Below are 22,277 nucleotides of genomic sequence, written 5' to 3'. Positions count from 1 at the left end.
CCATTAAAGGACCAATAGCCCTGTATTGTGATAATAACGGAGCTATTGCACAGGCAAAAGAGCCTAGACACCACCAGAGAGTCAAGCATGTACTTCGTAGATTTCACCTTCTACGAGAGTTCGTTGAAAGAAAAGAAGTCGAGATAAGCAAAATTGGAACTGATGACAACATATCAGATCCATTAACTAAACCTCTGCCGCAAGCGAAGCACAACTCGCACACTGCAGCTATGGGAATCAAGCATATTGGAGAATGGCTTTGATGTCTCTGTTTAATGTTTTAAAGTTTTAGAGTTTAAATCTTTGTAAAACATTATTGGTTAATCATTCACAATAAATGAAAGGAATTCATTTTTCCATTTAATTTGTGGTTTATTAAATGATGAGTCCCTTCAACTTGACGATATATTCAAGATAGACTGTCAGGACCAGTCCTGTGACTAAGAAATGTCTATCAAGTGAACTTGAATGTCAAAAGGTTGAAAATGGTCCCTAATCGGAGTTTTCTATAAAATTGGACGCATAGAAAACGTTAGACGATTAGAATGCAAGATGACTAGTAGTTCTGTTTCTTGAACTATGTGGACATGGCAATGTCATAATCATTTGCATAGATACTTACTTTGGGAAGACTAGTATCGGACAAGACCTATGAAACTTTACTGTAAGAGATGAAAGTCTGTCATAAGTAAATTTCATTAAATTATTAGACACTAAATCCTCAATACCTGAGTGATTTGAGATTACTTGTTTGAGAACTGGTTGCTTTGACGTTGACCAACCGTCGCACCGTAAAAGGAGGCTATAAAGGCAACGCTCAGGTAATCACCTATCAAACGAAGTCTAATCTCAAGATCGCAAGATTGGGATTGTCCTCCCATAAATCGGGATGAGATGCTTAAAAGTTGTACAAGGCCACTCGGAGAGCTAGAAACTGTGAAATGCATGGCCGTGCTCGGATGAATCATAGGCTATGATTATCTGTTTATTTGATCAGTTGAACTCTGAAACCGAGGAACACCTCTGGACATAATAAGGATGACAACTCTTACCTTATGTTCAAGAGCAAGCATCGAGCGACAAAGGAATTAGGAAATGCACACTTGTCCCTAAGGACAAGTGGGAGACTGAAGGAAATAATGCCCTTGGTCCAAGTATGCATTCTATGTTAAGTCTAATAAATGCGGTTCAGTATTAATTAACAAGTTAATAATTCAGTGAGATCAAGTGAGCTGAATGCCTAGCTAGAGGCCGCTTCAGTTCAAGTGGAATTAATGATATTAATCCACAGCTTACTCTTGACTGAACCCGTAGGGTCACACAAATAGTACGTAAACGGATCAAGTATTTAATGGCATTAAATACTCCATCTATGAATATTCGGAACCGACGGATCTTGGTTTCAGTGGGAGCTAAGATCGTCACAGGCAAGAAATGAATACTCCGGAAACGATGATATTGCCGGAAACGGAAATATGGATCGTATCGGAAATATGAATATTATCCAAGTCGTAGATGTTGCCGGAAACGGAAACATGGTACGTATCGGAAAATATTATTGGAAATGGAAATATTACCAGAATCGGAAATATTGCCGGAAACGGAAATATTGTCAGAATCGGAAATATTACCGGAATCGGAAAATAATTCCGGAAACGGAAATATTAAATATTTGTTCGAAACGGAAATTAATTCCGGAATCGGAAATGTTAAATATTGTTCGTATCGGAAATAAATTCCGGAACTGGAAATTTAATCGGAAGCGTATCGTACGAATTAGCATCGGACGAGGCCTGCCGGACGAAGGCCCAGCACGAAGCCGGGCCATCGCCCAGCAAGCACGCGCGCCACAAGCCCAGCCAAGGCAGCGCCCAGGCCTACCGCAAGGCAGGCCCAGCGCGCGCCAAGGCCACGGATGCGTGGGCCGCGCTGCGTGGGCTGCTGCTCGCACGCGCATGGGCAGCCCTTGTGGCTGCCGTGTGTGTGTGAGTTTGTGCTCATGCGTAATTCCTAAATCTACAAGAGTTAGTGTATGATTAAATTCCTATTCCTAATTGGATAAATTAATTAAATAGAATTCATGTAGGATTCTAATTTCAATTAATTCGTATCCTACTAGGATTACGATTCCTTTTCCATAACTCTATAAATAAAGGCCTAGGGGTCATTATTTATACACAAGTTTTAAGTATTCAAAACTAAGATTTTTAAGCAGAAAAATCAGCCAATATTCTTGCCTACCTAACCGAAAATATTAGAACCTTAAGGGCGATTCTAGTTGGTCAATCTTAAGGCGGATACGGACGTGCTGTGGACTATCTACGGAGGGACGACACTTGGAGTCCTAAAAGACTTGTTCTTGTTCGGTTCGGGCGCAGCTAGGGAAGGCACGCAACAAAGAGTATGCATCTAAACTATGCTAAATGATTATGTGTAAATAATATGTTTCCTGGCTTTATGGTTTTTCCGCATGATTTATGAACTGTCATATGAATCATAACCTTACAGTAAATAAGTCTGATAAAAAGTTTTGCAAAGAACAAAGGTTGTATTTATACGAATCCAAGTGTTTAACCTAGATTCAAATCCAACCCAGTTTAGGACTCTTTTTAATAGATAGATTTTCGCAAATCTGACTTCAAACGCATTTAGGAAAATCAATCTTTTCGTATTTTGAGAGTTATATGTTAACTCAAATTCAAGAGTATAACTTCAAACGGTTTTGTAAAATCAGTTTAAAACATTTAATGTTTATCTTTTTGTAAAAGTAAAACTGATTTATTTCGTTTCACGATATAACTAGGACTCTTCAAAATACTCTGTTCCCATACTAAGCATGTACTAAATTACATTGGTCTTATACCTTTTGACCCTTATAGAATTTGCTTGACTTGATCCTTGATTTAATCTTGCCACGTACTTTGAACTTAATTACTTCAAAGCTCCCTTGCTTGCTTCGGTTGTTGCATTTGTCCTTCTTTTAAATATTAACCTGTTCCTGACATTCTCCAAAACAAACTATTAGTAGAAGGTAAGTTTGTCATCATCAAAACCAGGAATCAACAATTTCCCCCTTTTTGATGATGACAACCTTACAACTTGATAGGAGTAAATAACTTAAGGAATGAGATATGTAACCTGACAATCCAGAGTCAAAAACTTAACCAGGAACAGATGAGTCGCTTAGGTGGTGAACCCAAGTATAAAAACAAATATAATGGAACACAAGTTGTCCTCTCAATATCTTCCCCCTTTGGAATTATCAAAAAGGGAGTAGGGAAAAACGCGGAACCAAAGGAGAAGAAGAAGAAGGAGGATATAGGAATCATATTACCCTAGCAAGCAGATAGTCATCATACAGCTCAAGTCGGTCAACGATTTTGACCGCACCCCTGCAAGCAGAACAAGATAAACGCAACATATAGCACAATACAAGCAAAAATTCTACAAGTCAGAGTGGGGCAACTATCAGAACGTAGGAAAAGCGCACTAATGAGCATTAGTCATAAACTTGGCGCATCCAAAAACCAAACCAAAAAAATTGTTTAAAGAGCCAGCAAAGCAAAATAAAATGTTTGATGGACAGCAGATTATATGGGGTAGGATAAGCAAAGATTTTGTAGCAGGGTCAGGTTTGGGGAGATCCAGGAGCAGCATCCTCAGCATGTGTCACCTCCTCGACGATCATGTCAGCAAGGCGTTCTGTCATGTCATTGAAGAACTCTGCCTGGTCCTGCTGCATCTTGTGAATGAGCTCCTGCAAAGAAGTAACAGCTGACAACAGAACCACATTGTCCAGCTGCAGTTGATCCACTTTAGCCACCAAGAGCTGCACTGAACCGTCTGGTGAGGGAGCAGCAGATTGGGTTTCACCATCTTTGTCTGATTCTGAATCCTCGACCCTGTAGACCGGAGGAATTCCTTTGGAAGAGCTGGCTAGACGGCTACTGCGACGGATAGGCTGATGAGATGATGTGGTTGGAATGTTCTTGGGAGAGGAGGTGGCTTTGATTGGACTTGCCTCCTTTGGACATAGGTTAACAGGAACACCCTCTGTCTGACCCTCTGCCTCATGGCAAGGAAGTGGTGCCTCCTCTTCCGCAGCTGATAGTTCATCTCCCTCATCAAGCTCTTCTTCTACTCCTTCTAAATCATCCTCCTCCTCATCGACATCTTCTTCTCCCTCTTCCTCCTGAGGTGTAGTATCTCCCACATTCGTCTTACCAACACAGACGACTCCATCCACTACACTCAGGCTAATCCCATTCAAGCAAGCTTTGTTAAGGATATGGGCAGGAGTAAGAGGTTCAGCTGAGTAACGAGTAAGGTCAACCCCAACCTTTCTCATGATGAAGGTGAGAAGAGACCCATACCCAATCATATTGTTCTGGGAGATGGAGTGAGTGAGATGGGAGATAAAAACGACAGGAAAATTTATTTGACGCTGAGATTCGAGGAGAAAGATGTAGATCAGATCTAACCTGCTTGCCAAAGCACGCTTGTCATGACGCGGAACAATACCTCGTCGTACCACATTAAAAAGGACCTTTTGAAAAGGAGTGAGGACAGACTGGTTGAGAGCTTTTGGGTGTTTCCCTTGACCACCGAAATATGAGTAAACTTCCTTCATTGTTGCACCCCCGAGCTCAATTGGACCCTTTCCCTTGTGATAGACCTCCTCCCCTAACACTGGGACTTTGAACCAAGACCCTAATTTTTCAGAATCGAAGCTAAATTGTTTCCCATTGACTTCAGAACTACAAATTCCCTTTTGATTGACAAAGTTTGAGCAAAATTCCCCCATTGCTTCTGGATACATGCAAGCTTTAGAACAAACCTCAAAAAGATAGGTCCAACCTTGAGACTCGATCGTCTCCAACAATTCTACAAACCCTTCTTCTCAGCTGGAAGATGAGGTTCCCCCTGAGTCAAAGCAGCAACTTCCTTCTTCAAGACCAGTTTCCGTTTGGTGGCGAGTTTTGTAGTTGATTTTGTGGCTGGTGGTTTTGGTGTGGGTTGTTTGGGAGGCATCGTTTCCGGATAAATGGCTTGAAGAGGTATGACGGTGATGATGGGTGTAGAAGGAGAAGATGAATTTGTAGGGTTTGGGAATTGGAGTTTGTAGAGGGTCATGATTTTATAGGCAGGGCTGTTGCGATTTACTAGGAGAGATAGGTGAATTTTGAATTTTAAAATTGGGAATTTGATAAGAAGGAGGGGATGTTCCGAGATTTTTATAGGCGGAATGATTAGAATGGGAAGAGTTTCGGTGTTGGGAATCGGAGTGTGGGAAGCGTGTTTGAGAGAGTAAATATGGAATAGTAATGCATGCACCAGATTTTGTAAGATTCGATGAATCAAATTAATTGCTTTCCATTCATTTTTAGAATTCCCACTTAGACCTCGAATTGAATGCAAGTATTGGGAAAAAGTGCGATTACCTTAATAATGTGCAGACGTGGTTGTGGTAATGCACAGCTGGTTTTTGCAATCCGAACCTGGTTGTTAGTCCATTCAGAAAATATGGTGCATAACAAAATAATAATGAAGAACATTTTTTTTTTTTTTTTTTTTTTTTTTTTTTGATATTTTCCAGTGAGGTTAGAAAATGTTGAGGTTAACCGGTATTATTGTATTCGTATCATACCGAGTTCTAACCTGAGCTTGTCGTGCCTGTCCCTGTTAAGTGGTTTGGTCAAGATGTCAGCTACTTGATCTTCTGTGGGACAGAACTCAAGTTTGACTAGTTCCTTTTCCACATAATCTTTTAAAAAGTGATGTCGAATGTGAATGTGTTTGACCCTTGAGTGGTGCACTGGGTCTTTTGATATGCAGATTGCACTTGTGTTGTCGCATAGAATAGGAACACATTTTAATTTCATACCAAAATCTCTAAGTTGTTGTTTGATCCATAGCATTTGGGAACAGCATGAAGCCGCAGCTACATATTCAGCTTCTGTTGTGGATAAAGCCACTGTGTTTTGTTTCTTTGAAGCCCAGGAGACTGCACATGCTCCTAGGAATTGAACCATTCCTGATGTGCTCTTTCTGTTTACTAGGTCACCTGCATAGTCAGCATCTGTATATCCTTTGAGATCAAAGTGATCATAGTTAGGGTACCATAGGCACAAATCGTCTGTTCCTTTTAGATATCTTAGAATTCTTTTGACAGCTGTAAGGTGAGATTCTTTTGGATTTGATTGGAAGCGGGCACAGACACCTACACTGAATGCAATGTCTGGTCTGCTTGCTGTAAGATAAAGTAGGGAGCCTATCATACCTCTGTACCTTGTTTGGTCTACACTCTTACCTTCTTGATCCTCATCCAGTCTCGTGGTTGTTCCCATTGGAGTGTGGTTGCTCTTAGCGGACTCCATTCCATATTTCTTGATGAGATCTTTTATGTATTTCTGTTGATGTATCATGATCCCTTGTTCCGTTTGCTTGATTTGGAGACCTAGGAAGAAGTTGAGTTCTCCCATCATACTCATTTGAAATTCTTGCTGCATTAGGTCAGAGAATTCCTTGCATAGATCTTCGTTAGTTGCTCCAAATATAATATCATCAACATAGATTTGAACAATCAGTATGTCTGTATTTCTTGATTTAAGGAACAGAGTTTTATCAACCTTACCTCGATTGAACTTATTGTCTAGCAAAAAGTGTGAGAGACGTTCATACCAGGCTCTTGGTGCTTGTTTCAGTCCATACAGTGCCTTATCTAGTTTGTAGACATGTGCGGGGTATTCTGGATCTTCAAAGCCTGGAGGTTGTTCCACATAGACTTCTTCCTTGAGATTTCCGTTTAGGAAGGCACATTTTACATCCATTTGATAGAGTTTGAATCCCATATATGATGCAAATTCTATTAGTATGCGTATTGCCTCCATTCTGGCAACTGGAGCAAAGGTTTCTTCAAAGTCTATTCCCTCTTGTTGGTTGTATCCCTTGACAACTAGTCTGGCCTTGTTCCTGGTAATCGTAGCATGCTCATCTTGTTTATTTCGAAATACCCACTTGAGACCTATTACTCGATTGTTCAATGGTATAGGCTCAAGATGCCATACTTTATTTCTTTCGAATTCATTAAGCTCCTCCTGCATAGCAATGATCCAATCAGAATCAGTTAGTGCTTCTTTGTAATTTTTAGGTTCAATCATGGATAAATAAGCATAGAAAGCACAAAAGTTTTTGAGTTGGGATCTGGTCGTGGTTCCACGTCCAAGATCACTGATTATTTGGTCAAGGGGATGTGAGCTTTGATGTTTCCAAGGTCTGGGTTGGAAAGGTGTGTTTGTTTCCACAACAGACTGTTCAACTTGCTCATTTGTTTCTGCTTGATCTTCGGCCTGTGCTGGTTCCTCTTCAACTATGTTATTTTCAGAAGTTTCTTCGACTTGGGTTTGTTCTTCTGTTTGGGAACTTTTCCTTATCTCTTCGTCTTCTGTTTCTCTAGTGAGTCCTAGTTCGAAGTTTCCATCAGAAGTTGTACCTGCAACATAGTTTTGGGAGTCAGTTTCATCAAATATAATATGTATGCTTTCTTCCATGCACATGGTCCTTTTGTTGAATACTCTATACGCTTTGCTGTTTGAGGCATATCCTAGGAATATTGCTTCATCACTTCGTGCATCAAATTTTCCCAGTTGATCCTTTCCATTGTTGTGAACGAAACACTTGCAACCAAAGATTCTAAGATGGGTTATAGAGGGTTTTCTTCCTTTGTACAGTTCATATGGAGTTTTGTTTTTGATAGCTCTAATTAGCACTCGATTGAGTACATAGCATGCCGTATTTAGAGCTTCGGCCCAGAAACTTTTTGGAAGTCCACTAGCAATCAACATAGTCCTTGTCATGTCTTCAAGAGTTCGGTTCTTTCTTTCTACAACACCGTTTTGTTGAGGTGTTCTGGGAGCAGAGAAGTTGTGATCTATTCCTGAATCTTTACATAGATCATCAAATCTTTTATTTTGAAATTCTGTACCATGATCTGATCTGATGTGGACCAGCTTATGATTGCTTTGTCGTTGAACCTTTGTGGCGAAAGACAGAAATTCTTCAAACGTCTCTTCCTTGTTGGATAGGAAGATCACCCATGTGTATCTTGAGAAGTCGTCTACAATTACGAGTACGTACTTCTTTCCGCTTCTGCTTTGTGTCCTCATTGGTCCACACAGATCCATGTGGATCAGCTCCAGTGGTCTTGTTGTGCTGATTACCCCTTTTGATTTAAAGGACGTTCTTACTTGCTTTCCTTTGATACAAGCATCACAGACTGATTGTTTTGCAAACTTTGTATTTGGGAGACCTGTGACTAAATTTTTCAATTTTAATTTGTTCATTAGAGAAAAGCTAGCATGACCAAATCTTTTGTGCCATAACAAAGGATCATCTTCAATAACACTGAGACAGGTTAGATTGGAGTGAGGGACCGAGTTGAGGTTAACCACATATGTGTTCCCTTTCCTCTGTCCCTCTAGGATCACTGTCTCTGTGTTACTATTGATGATTAGACATTTATTTGAGAAGAATTTTGCATAATTGCCTTTGTCACAGAATTGAGAAATACTTAATAAGCTATGACCTAGTCCCTCAACCAAAAACACATTATCGATGGAATGAGACTTTGACTTACCAACCTTACCAATGCCAATGATGTTACCTTTCTTATTGTCGCCAAAAGTCACAGTTCCACCTTCGTAGGTCGTGAGTGAGAGAAATCTATTTCTGTCTCCAGTCATGTGCTTGGAACAACCACTGTCTAGGTACCATGTGTTGTTCCCCCTCACTTCGACCTGCATGAAGTTTTTAGTTAGAGTTTTTAGGAACCCAGCATAGCTTGGGTTCCTTACTTGGAATCAAATCACTTTTCTTTACCCATTTAGTTTTGGTGAATTCGATGTTCTTTTCCAAGTACCTTTGGTTTTTAGGGCAAGAAACTCTATAGTGACCGATTTGACCACAGAAGGTGCATACTATGTCACTGTATAAATCTACTCTGGTTTTTCTAGGATGATGCTTTTTGTGGTTGAAACCTAAACCTTCTGTGCGTTTGGTTCTAGCTTCTTCTATCCACTTTGGTGTTCCCTCTATTTTGTGTCTGGTCCTTTTAGTCAATTCACTTTCTAGATGGGTCTTTTCTTGGTGAATTTTCACTAGTTCTAACTGAGCTTTTTCTAGTTCTTCTTTATAGAGTTTCTTGGTTTTGGCTATTTTTAGGTCAATCATATCTTGTTTTAGCCAGGAGTTTTCATTGCGTAAGGCTTCACACATTTCTTTTATATGAAGGTTTTGATCAAAGAGTTTAAAGAAACGATTGTCAATATCTAAGTTTGAGTTTCTGGTCCATTCCAACTCCTCTGTGAGTTTATTGACAATGTCTTGGTGTTTTCTGTCTGAGTCTAGTTTTTCTTTTAGGAGATCCTCATAATCACTAGTGAGACAAGAAAGTAAGTCAAACAGTTCTACTTTAGACATGGATTCAAGCCTACTTTTAATATGAACAAGACTTGCCTGGAATTTATCAGATTCTGAGTCGGATTCTTCATCTTCATGTTCAGCTACAAGACACAGGTGAGCAATTTCTTCGTTGGGTTGTTCTTGTTCCTCATCAGAAGAAGTATCTCCCCATGCAGCAATCATGGCTTTCCTTACCTCTGTTTTGGAAAAGGAGTTTCTGTTGTCTTTGAATCTATCTTTTGTTGTTTCCTTTCCCTTTCCTCGTTCTTGATCCCATAGAGGACATTCCCTAATGCGATGTTCCAAGTTTCCACACTTATGGCATCCAGTGTCAGTTTTAGGAAACTTTCTATTTGGTTTGCTTCTGTGTTCCACATCTTTGTAGTTCCTAAACATTCTTCTGAACCTCCTAGCAAACAGAGCTGTCTCTTCATCTTCTTCAGAGTCTTCATCATTTTCGGTTTTTAGAGCAAGAGCTCTATTTTTGGTGTTCTCTGAAGGTCGCGCGTTTAATTGAAGTTCATGAGTTAGGAGAGATCCAGCCAGTTGTTCCAGGTTAAACTTTGTGAAGTCTTTAGTTTCCTGGAGGGCTGTGACTTTAGCCATCCAGGGATCTTGTGGTAGACTTCTTAGAACCTTCCTGACTTGTTCCTCAGGAGTTATGATTTTGCCAAGAGAGTTTAGTTCATTGATAATGTTTGTGAAGCGAGTAATCATGTCTTGAATCGTTTCAGATGTCTTCATGGTGAACAGCTCGTATTGGTGCATTAAGAGATCAATCTTCGATCTTTTAACTTCGTTTGTTCCTTCATGAGTAACCTGGAGCAGATCCCAAATCTGCTTTGCGTTCTTGCAGCCCATAACTCTGTTGTGTTCATTTGGACCTAGTCCACAATGAAGGATTTTGACGGCCATGGCATTGAGTTCATGCTTTTCATAGTCGGCTTTGTCAAATTCATCAACAGGTTTGGGAACAGTTTCTCCAAAGGAGTTCAGCTTAGTGACTTGGAAGTCTCCAACTTCAATCACTCTCCGTACTTGATAATTTTCAGCCTTAATGAAAATCTCCATCCTGTTTCTCCAGTAGGAATAGTATTTGCCGCTAAACATTGGAGGTCGTTGTGTTGAGTATCCCTCTTCTAGTTTCTCCGTAGTGTTCATAGCTTCAGAATCGTTTTTCCCGTCAGCGTTACCTGCAGTTTAAAGGGTTCTGGCTCTGATACCAATTGTTAGTTTTACATAGTTCCTCAAGAGGGGGGGTGAATTGATATTTTACGTATTTATAAAAATTAAACTACAAGGAACAGAAATAGTAAAATATGCAAGCAAGATTTAGCGTGGAAAACTCTCTAGGCCCAATAGAGAGGAAAAAACCACGGCCCCTTTGGGGACTTAAACACTTTCACTAATTAGGCAAAACAACTTAGTTTCTTTACAAACCTAATCTACTCGGGCCACAATCTGCCAATCGCCTCTGATTGCAGATGACTAGGAACAACCCTATTTGTTCCTTCCCTTATGGAAACAGTCCCTCAACTGTTCCAACTCACTGATCTCTCGTGAGATCTTCTCTCTTGCTCAAGTAAGCCTGACTCAGGCTTAACATACAATAACTCAACACTTTAATCAAACGTATAAGAATTAATTAACTACTTAACATACGATATAAGACCAAGTAACAAATACTGCTCTATATGGGAACAGGAACAGACTTCTTCAAAGATTAAGACTTTAAGGGTGATACCTGAAAGCTTCCGGTTGATGTAAATAAGTCTGATAAAAAGTTTCGCAAAGAACAAATGTTGTATTTATACGAATCCAAGTGTTTAACCTAGATTCAAATCCAACCCAGTTTAGGACTCTTTTTAATAGATAGATTTTCGCAAATCTGACTTCAAACGCATTTAGGAAAATCAATCTTTTCGTATTTTGAGAGTTATATGTTAACTCAAATTCAAGAGTATAACTTCAAACGGTTTTGTAAAATCAGTTTAAAACATTTAATGTTTATCTTTTTGTAAAAGTAAAACTGATTTATTTCGTTTCACGATATAACTAGGACTCTTCAAAATACTCTGTTCCCATACTAAGCATGTACTAAATTACATTGGTCTTATACCTTTTGACCCTTATAGAATTTGCTTGACTTGATCCTTGATTTAATCTTGCCACGTACTTTGAACTTAATTACTTCAAAGCTCCCTTGCTTGCTTCAGTTGTTGCATTTGTCCTTCTTTTAAATATTAACCTGTTCCTGACATTCTCCAAAACAAACTATTAGTAGAAGGTAAGTTTGTCATCATCAAAACCAGGAATCAACACAAAGAATGATCAAACTGATGGAAAGTCTAGGCAAATCGTCCAAAGCTCCAAGAACACTGAACAAGAATCCAAGAACACCCAATGCAAGCGCAGACAGACCTTTGGCAAACAGAATTCGCTTTCTCTCTCTACAAAAATTGCTTTGAAATAACAAAAGGAAAATGAGAGATTTCTGAAGGTTTTAAAGGGGGAAACTAAGCTCTGGAAAGCAACCACACGTGGCACTCCATCTGGTCAAGCAGCATACCCCACATGGGCGAGGGGCATCCTCCTCGAGGGGCAAATGATGTGGCCTAAAAGAACGCCACCTGGATGTACCATGAAAGCCCAGAAAGAAGGCCCAAAGGCCCATCAGCAGGCACACCTCGAATTGTCTCATAAAATCGCATGCACACGCAGGGCCAAGACCCATCAATAGGTCATGAGACCCATTTGCTCAGGAGGAGCCCATTCCGCTATTTCCCAAGAAGCCCAAATGCCTAAGAGGCCCATCAGGTCTAAATCAAGTCCCCAAATATAGCAGGACACGTGTCCTGATCTTGCAAAACATCCACTCATGCAGGACCAGTTCCCAAGAAACCCTAGCACAATAAATAGTGCAGATCCCTAGGAAAAAGGGCATTCAATTCATACCCACCAACCTAAAACTATCTTTGCTTTGCCTTCTCTCTACAAATTAGTTCTCTCTCTAGCTTATACTTACTTAAGCATCGGAGGGAATATTCCTACGGGAATATTCTTGTTTTGCAGGTTGCCAGAGGTTCGTGCCAGCTAATACTTGATACCTTCGAGGAACGCGTGACACGTCATCACCGTAAAAGATCCCACAACATAAACGATCTCCTGTAACTTTGTAAGTCACCGTGGAGGGAATATATCTCTATGAGTGCATAAGCCCATTTATAGAAGATAGGCAAGAGAAACAATAGGCCGCTTCTAGGGCACGGCCCGTTAAAGCATGGGGATATATGGCCCTAGAATGACCCATGCCCAGCTCTAGCCATTAAAGGACCAAAAGGCCAAGGCCCAAAAATTGATTCCTCTTCCATGAAGCATCTTTTTGTTAATCCTCATTTTAGGTTGTCTTTGTCACCTTGTCCGACATCTTAGCTACTCCCTCCGTCCCGGAATACTCGACCCGATTTGACCGGCACAGAGTTTAAGGGACTTGAATTGACTTATTTAATTTAATAGGTAGTAGTTGATAGTGGGGTATTATTTTAATGTAGTTAGTGGGAGGTGGGTTAAGAGGTGGGGTTGGGGGAGAGTAGGGGTGAATTTTTAATTATTTTTTGTATGGAGTAGGGGGTAGGTGGGTTAATAAGGGTGGAGTGAGAAATAATATAATATTGTTAGAATATTTCCATTTTTAGAAACAGATCAAGTATTAAGAGACGGTCCGATAAGGAAAACAGGTCAAGTAATCCGGGACGGAAGGAGTACACATTATAATTTTGGCTTCATTCACTTCAAGCCCCCAAGTACGTTCATACTCTGGTCCATGACTCCATGTTGCATTAGATTACCATTTACCATCCCTTCTAAAGTTCTAATGTCATTAACTCATTATCTATACTCAGTTAGCTTGCCAGTTCTCAGTTCTCACATGCTGACATGCCTCATATCTCCAACATCGTTTATCTTTTTTCATTTAAGCCAACTTCAATTCGGTCCCATCATCATGATATATGCTTACATTATTTTATTTTATTTTCTATTATTTTGGAGTTAAGCTAAAGGTTGGGGTCCAACCAGCCCCGGCCCTGAGGGGTGAAACGAGGGGCGGCCGCCCTGGGCCCCCTATTGGGGAGGGCCTCGAAATTACTATTTGTTAATTAAATAAAAACTGCAATAGTAATCAAAAGTAGTAGTGGCTTAGTTGGTTAAGTGGGTAATGTTTGTAGCCTAACGCAATACGAGTAACCGGGTTCGAATCTTGCCATTGAATTTTTTAACTGTTTTTCAATTAATTTACATGCCTTAATTCTATGTTTTATTTGATTTTTTAACCTGTTTTTCAATTAATTTACATGCCTTAATTTGAATTTTTTAACCTGTTTTTCAATTAATTTACATGCCTTAATTCTATGTTTTATTTAATTTTTTAACCTGTTTTTCAATTAATTTACATGCCTTAATTCTATGTTTTATTGAATTTTTATAACAGTATTCTATATTCGGGATACAAACAACCTAGAAAAAATAATTATGGAGTATTGTTTTAGTTTGGTTGTTTGTGTTTCTCTTTATTAACCCACTTCCTCTTTCTTTAAATGATTTTTTTTGCGTATTTTTTAAAAAGGAAAATAATATATTCAAGGCCCAACCGCCCAAATGTTATACAATCTATTTTTTAAAGCATAGAAAATCTTTATACATTAAAAGTTTACTGTACATAAGGGGGCTCTTTACTTATGTTTCGCCCCGGGCCCCTAAAATGTCAGGACCGGGCCTGGGTCCAACCTTTTGGTTTTTTCATCCTTTAGCACCTCAACCTTTTTTTTTCACCTTTTGGGGACTCATATTCATTTTCCGGCCAGTTAACCATAGTTTAACTCACCGTTAACCATACTATCACTCAAATAATAAATTAAGACAAAGGTTAGGGTCCAACTTTTTGATTTTTCACCGTTTAGGACCCGAATATTTTTTTTCACCTTTTGGGACCTCATATCCATATTTTGTATACCAACGTTATTTACTATAAAAAAAATCAGAAAATGCCAAAAAAAAAAAAAAAGTTAGCGCTCAAATTAATCATTATAATAATAGTTATTAATATTTTTATTTTTATTAATTATTATGTAATAATTGTTATTAATATATTTAACAATAATAATATTAATTCATCTTTTCCAAACCCCATCATACAATTAAAACTACATAGTACTCTTCTCCAAACATCATAGATAATCTTTACTCATTCATAAGACCTTTAATAGTTGAAAATTAATTTACGTAATCCAATAACAACTTATTTAAATATGTTTATAGAAAATTTGAGGTCGTAAATTTTAATTCGGAGATTGCTGATTAATTTTGATCGAGTTAAGCATAAATCATTTAAGTACCTCATCAAATATGAGCATAAATAAACCAATTGTCTTTACTGTCATAAAACAATCAAGAACTAGTATGATATATTAACTTGTGATCAAAATCAAAATTCGTTTAAAATTAACCTATTTTTATTAATTTTACGTTTTTGTGTGGACATTATTAATATTCTTCAAACAAACCACAAACAATTGTGAGGATATACCATCAATGACAGATCTTCCTAACAACTTGGGTCCCGGGCGGAAAATTCCGTAGTGTATTTTTAGTTCCACCATCCCCGTAAACCTTTGAGTATAATTGTATGAATATCGTACTCTACTATATAAATTGCTTAATTCTTCTATTGTCATTGGACACCATAACCGAATGTATAACATATGATCAGCTAGCTTGTAAATAATTATTTGCTTCTTTATTCATTAAATTATTTGATACCCAAATCAGTTTATATATGGGCTAAGTTTATGAATTACGTTACATATTATTTTAATTTGAGCTTATTGTATGTTAATGGTTAGAAACTTTAATAATTGAACTGGAATTACATGAAAACTTGAATGAGGTCTCAAAAGGTGAAAAAAGAAAGTTCAGGTCCTGAAATGTGAAAAAACGAAAAGGTTAGTCCTCAAACTTTTGATTTACTTTAACCTTTTAACCCAAGGACCTAACCTTTTAATGACTCTAGTTAAATTTGGCCGGAAAAGGGGAATGAGGTCCCAAAGGTGAAAAAAAAAAGGTATAGGTCCTAAACAGTGAAAAGTTCAAAAGGTTAGACCCCATTTATTAGCTTAACTCATTATTTTGTTATTATTAATATCAATTCTTCTTCTGTTTCAAAAATAACGCAGAATTTTAACGTTGACGCTATTCACGTTATTTTTTTAACCATCTTTTGTACTCCCTCCGTCCCGGAATACTCGAAACGGTTTGACTTTTTGCACTATTCACATAATTCACTTTGACCCTATTTTATTTCAATTATATGAAAACAAATATTAGTATATAATATATTGTTGGCTTCATCTTAATATATATTTTCAAAATATTAATATTTTATAAGTTTTTATAATATGTAGTTAAAGATATTGATGGTCAAAGTTGTGCATTGGTAAGCGTGTCCAGTCAAAACGTTGCGAGTATTCCGGAACGGAGGGAGTAGTATATACGTAAGAAATAATGTAATCATGTAAAATCTTGTTAGATTCGTATTGATATTAATATATATTTTCTAAATGTCAAATTTTTATTATATTTACTTATGCACGAGATTAAGATTTAAACTTGTGTGTTGAGAAACGTAAAGTCAACATGGTGCAATATTTAAGGAACATGGAAAATAGTACTAATTCATATATATTAATCCTTCGTGCTAGATTAGACTTTAAACGTATCAATTATCACACACACACTTTTAGAAGATAAGTTGTTTGGTTATCAAATACGTACTCCGTATTATTTTCCTATAAAAGTAGATGTAAAATGAGATATTAGGTTATTATTATATGTTAAAAATGTGATAAAAATCAAAGGTCAAACTTTTTGTTTTGGCGGATAAAGGAAAATTTCATTAAAATAAAGCCATAAGACATCTACAATCAATTTTTTTTCCAAACATGAACAAGAACAAATCTTCACTAAAACAAGAACAAGAACAAATCTAAAATATAATAACAGTTTCTTTTTTCTAAATAACTAAATGAGCGAATACTGAAGAACGACTCTGAAAATCATATGTGTACCCATGAAATAACTTCGATGTCAAAGCATCTTTTCGTTGTATGGAGCACCTCGTTACAAAAGTTATAGTTATCTTGAAAACTAAATCTGCTTCATATCTCGGATTGATCTTGTTCTTCAAAGTGCATATATTATAAAAACAACACAATTTCAACAACGAAATACACAAACAACACCCCTCGACTCTATACAAACACGAAAGCAGAAAACCCTTCAAAAAGAAAGGAGAAAAGAAAAACTTGTCTTTCAAGGGAGAACATTAAAACCTACAAAAACAAAAATTAAGGGGAAAAATACAAGAAAATAAAGTAATTGGGCTTTCCACCAGTAAAATCGATGGAAGCCCCTCAAAAATTACCAATAGAGGCTAGGGTTTGGGGGATGGGAGAGGGAAATAATCGCTTACTAGGTTAGGTCCCGTGCAATGCACGGATGAGACTAAATAATTTTTTTCTCTATTCTGACTAATTTATTTAAAATAATTTTTAATAAAACAAAATCATATCAAACTTTATCATGGGTTGTTGGAAAATTAGAGAAAATTATTATTTATTAATTTAAAGTGATTAGTGCAATCTTAGGTGTTTAGGGTTTCGACAAAAATACTTAAGTTGGGCAAAAAAAACTTATCATACCTTTATCAGGTAACCGTTTCTTTTAAAATTGAATGATATCCATAGTTGTAACCATACCCGTACCCGCTACATAAAATGGAAGAAAATAATAATAAAATAATGCTTGTTTGGATATAGACATATAATAACACATTTTTTTAAAACTATTGCATGTAGGCTAAGAGTATAATTAAATGTTTTGAAAAAGTTTATGAAAATCAAATCATTATCTTGCTATTACGGAGTAGCAACTCACTACATATATTATAAAAACGTACAATAATATCACAAAAATTATGATTTTCCATTCCTGGCAATTATTTTTCAAATTTTATTAATATATTATGTTAGATTATTGCCATAATACACATGAAATCGTAATTTTAGAAAAAAATTCAAGAAATTAAATATTTTTAAAGATTCGTTAATTAAAATTTTATTTTAAAAAAAAAAATCTAAGGACACACCAGGAGATGACACGTGTTATTCCTGGTGTGTCTTTTAGTATATAGTATTGATTTTTCTCCTTATTCAAGGTCGATCAAATACGATGTAAAAGTAGTGGTAGTTATATTATGAGTAATTAAAGTCCAATCAATAATGTGTAATTTACAATAACAATATTATAAAATTAAATAAAAAGCTATTCTGCGGATTGATTATGATATTAATCTTTTAATCTATTAATAAACTGGTATGAAGTAGTTTTTATTTAAATCTCAATTATGAATAATCGTATTAGGAAAAGATAAAAATAAGTCCAGGTCAAATCCAATAAGGAGAAATAAGGTGAAATAAAAGGAACTAGTGTTAATGAAAAGTAATTTGCATGGGGCTTTCCACCCGTAAAACCTATGAAAGCCCCTCAGAATTACCAATAGAGGCTAGGGTTTGAAGGATGGGAGAGGGAAAGAATCATTTATTTTTTCTCCTTAACCAAGGTCTATCAAATACGATGTAAAAGTAGTGGTAGTTATATTATTATGAGTAAAGTCAAATCAATAATTTGTAATTTACAATAACAATATTATAAAAATGAATAAAAAGCTATTCTACGGATAATATTGATTATGATATTAATCTTTTGACCTATTAATAAAGTCGTAGTTTTTATTTAAATCTCAATTATGAATAATCATATTAGGAAAAAATAAAAATAAGTCTAGGCCAAATCCAACGAGGAGAAATAAGGTGAAATAAAAAGAGCTAGTGTAAAATAAAACGGATACACTGTCCTGCCTCCCCCTCTCTCCCTCTTTTCTCTCTTTTTTTAGGGTTTACAAAAATTAGGTTTTCTAGGGCGGAAATAATCAATTTTCTTCGGAAATTTGGTTATTTCCACCCCTCCTCTTTCAATTATGTTCTGTTTTTTTGCTTTAGATCTCAATAAAACTACATAGTTTCAGTGTAGTAAGTACCCTTGGGTGGGTTTGATTCTAGTTAAGTTTTGTGCGTTTAGTTTAGTTTTGTGTGTTTAGTTTAGTTCAGGTTGTTTGTTTGGTAAAGATGTATGCGGGATCGAAGAGGATGTCAATCTTTCGACTACAATCAAACGAATCAAAATCATATTTGTCACGGCTACAACAGATCTATAGACCCTCTCGTCAATGAAGGCTGTAAATCACAGCGATATAAAAGAGGGTATACGGAATGTTTGATACACTACGATCGTAGCTATGGTGAAAGAAAGCTTTCATTTGATTTGATTGTTATGTATTTGTTAGATTTAAATATTTATGTAGATGTCGTATGACTTTTTATCAATGAATTAATTTGTTTATATAAAAAAAAAAGTGCTAGTGTTAATGAAAAGGAACAACCCCTCGCGACCTCGTTCCTTAATTAAAGTACAACTAGTGTGTGGCCCGGGCGATGCCCTGGTTGCTACATTAAATAGTTATAATTTAGGTTTTTCTTGAGCTTAATATTTGACCAAAATACATGTACTTCACAAAGTGATAAACATCCATTAAGTTCATCAAGTACACAGATACACTACGTCATTTATCATGCCAAGTAATTGTTTAATTAGATCATCTTACAATTTGTATAATTCGTGTTCTAGTGGAACCAAGGCTCTATTTGACACGCGCATTTCAGGCATCTTAAATAATAAGGTGCTGAAATTTTAAGTCACCTCAAATTATTAAAGTTGTTTGTCAAGGACCTTAAATAGAATATAAGGTTTTGAAATTGACTTAAATTGATACGTTATTCAAAGTAACCTTTCAATTTAAGGTCCTTCAATTTTCATGTATTTTAGCTTCAAATTTTTATTTAAAATAATTATTTTATAAATTTCAGCTCCTTGAACCCTTAATTCTACCAAACAACTCATCTAATCAGGTACCTTATTAGTTTCAGCACATTATCAGTTTCATCTACAATCTTTTCCAATTTCAGCTAACTTATCAGTTTCAGCTCTATTTAATTTAGTTTTGCCAAACATAGCCTAAGTGCTTCAAATTAATAAACACCAAATTAGATATATATGCAACTATGTAGGATGTTTCTATAGTTGATGCTTATGAGACTTACGACATCATATTTCTTCATTGTTGTCCTAATGCTTTAATTATTAATTTTTTATTATCAAAATAGTCCATAGAAAATAAAATGTTACATAAAAATTTAGTTGTTTTACACGTTAACATTTATTTATAAATTAATATGAAGAGTTAAACAACAATAGTGGTTGGTTAAGATGGTAATGAGAGTTATCATCTATGCTTAAGGTCTTGTGTTCGAACCTCATTGTAATAATTTTTAATTGTCCATGACATAACAATTGGTGAGTGGATGGTGTGGCGTAAAGAGGAAGAGTACTGCGTGGCACATAGAAATTTTTCACAACGCTTTTTAATATATAGTATAGATAGATAGATGGTAGGCCTAGTAGCTAGCTAGAATTGGGACACCAACAATTAAGTGTTAACACACTTACTTCGTATAACACAATTTGCATTTGCAGTTCGTAAATGAATAGATTTGATGATCGAATTTGCATCGAAAGTATAAATGGATAATCGGAAGACATTATATATATGAGGGCCACAACTCACAAGGAATGGAAGAATGTAATGCAAATTGCACATTCATTTCATACCAAGTATTTAATTTGTTATTGATGATCAACAATTTAATACAAATGCCCACACAATTAATAATAATAATACAAGCCGCATTTCATTTAAACCTTGCTTCATACTTTCATCAATGCTCTTCGAAGGCTTGTCTTTTTCATGAAGATATTTTGTGGGCTATTCAGAGTATAATCTTGCCATACGGATATGGTAGCAATCTAGCTAGAATGAGTTAGTATGTATTGATCATTCCTTGTGTATACTCCCTCCGTCCCTTAATACTCGCACCGTTTTGACTGGATACGCTTGTCAATGCACAATTTTGACCACCAATATCTTTAACTACATATTATAAAAACTTGTAAAAATATTAATATTTTGAAAATATATATTAAGATGAAGCCAACAATATATTATATACTAACATTTGTTTTCATATACTAGCAATAAATTATGGTCAAAGTGAATTATGTGAATAATGCAAAAAGTCAAAACGGTGCGAGTATTAAGGGACAGAGGGAGTAATACAATAGAGACTTTTTTTTTGTCCATGTACCTATTCGATGAAGTAAAGAGCATTCATAATCCCATTTTACCATCTAGAAGGACATTATTCATGGCCCATGTAGGAATAATTAAAAATAACATTTGGCTTTTTATATGTTGTAGACTTGTAGTGTTGTACCAATCGCTAACTGCTATACCCGGGTACAGCCAGCTCTGGCTGTACCCCAAAAACGACGCGCTCATATTGTTTGTTCATTCTTGTCGACTGTTTGTTCTTTTTTGTTGTACTGTTTGTTCATTCTTATTGTACTGTTTGTTCTTTCTTGTTATACTGTTTGTTCTTTCATGTTGTTTTTTAAATTCATCATCAAATTTTCATAATTGTTGTATTTTTTTGTTCTTTCTTCTGGAATTTTATGTTCTTTTTTATATTGTTTGTTCTTTCTTGTTTATTTGTTTGTTTATAATAAGCATATGGTTAATGTTCATAATTAAACTCTTCATTAATCTTTTATTCTTTCTTTTTGTATTGTTTGTTCTTTCTTGTTGTACTGTTTGTTATTTCTTGTTGTTTTTTAAATTCATTCATCAAACTTATTGTTGTATTTTTTGTTCTTTCATGTTGGCTTTAAAATTCATCATAAAATTGTTCATAATTGTTGTATTGTTTGTTCTTTTTTCTGGAATTTATGTTCTTTTTTATATTGTTTGTTCTTTTTTGTTGAATTGTTTGTTCTTTCTTGTTTATTTGTTTGTTCATAATAATTATCTGCTTTATTGTTTGTTCTTTCTTGTTGGATTGTTTGTTCTTTCATGTTGGATTTAAAATTCATCATAAAATTGTTCATAATTGTTGTATTTTTTGTTCTTTTTTCTGGAATTTTATGTTCTTTTTTATATTGTTTGTTCTTTTTTGTTGAATTATTTGTTCTTTCTTGTTTATTTGTTTGTTCACAATAAATATATGGTTAATGTTCATAATGAAATTGTTCACTTCATTGTTATTTTATGTTTTTACAAGCGCCTATATTGTTTATTTCCAAATAAATAAATAAATGTTCATTTCCAAAATAGTAAATGTTCATTCCAAATAAATAAATAAATGTTCATTTCCAAAATAGTAAATGTTCATTTCTGTAGTTTATTTCCAAATAAATAAATAAATATTCATTTCCAAAATAGTAAATATTCATTCCAAATAAATAAATAAATGTTCATTTCCGAAATAGTAAATGTTCATTTTTGTACCAGTATTTGTTCTTTCTTGTTCTATTGTTTGTTCTTTCATGTTGGCTTTAAAATTCATCATAAAATTGTTCATAATTGTTGTATTGGTTGTTCTTTTTTCTGGAATTTTATGTTCTTTTTTATATTGTTTGTTCTTTTTTGTTGAATTATTTGTTCTTTTTTGTTTATTTGTTTGTTCACAATAAATATATGGTTAATGTTCATAATGAAATTGTTCACTTCATTGGTCTTTTATGTTTTTACAAGC

General features: G+C 35.6%; 1 protein-coding gene across 1 annotated transcript in view; it reads right to left on the bottom strand.

The window, feature by feature from the left end:
* Window positions 1–8,785: 8,785 nt before the first annotated feature.
* LOC130461657 (uncharacterized) overlaps window positions 8,786–22,277 on the bottom strand; it is a 28,896-nt gene continuing 15,404 nt past the window's right edge. The window contains exons 2-4 of the mRNA XM_056829817.1: window positions 10,324–10,652; window positions 8,918–10,278; window positions 8,786–8,795 (exon numbers count right to left, since the gene is read on the bottom strand). Coding sequence (XP_056685795.1) covers window positions 8,786–8,795; window positions 8,918–10,278; window positions 10,324–10,652 — 1,700 coding nt within the window. The remainder of the gene's footprint in view (window positions 8,796–8,917; window positions 10,279–10,323; window positions 10,653–22,277) is intronic.

Source organism: Spinacia oleracea, chromosome 5, assembly GCF_020520425.1.
Source record: "Spinacia oleracea cultivar Varoflay chromosome 5, BTI_SOV_V1, whole genome shotgun sequence".
Taxonomy (NCBI): Eukaryota; Viridiplantae; Streptophyta; class Magnoliopsida; order Caryophyllales; family Amaranthaceae; genus Spinacia; species Spinacia oleracea.
Note: the sequence above shows the minus strand (reverse complement) of the source record. Positions and strands in the feature narration are given on the sequence as shown.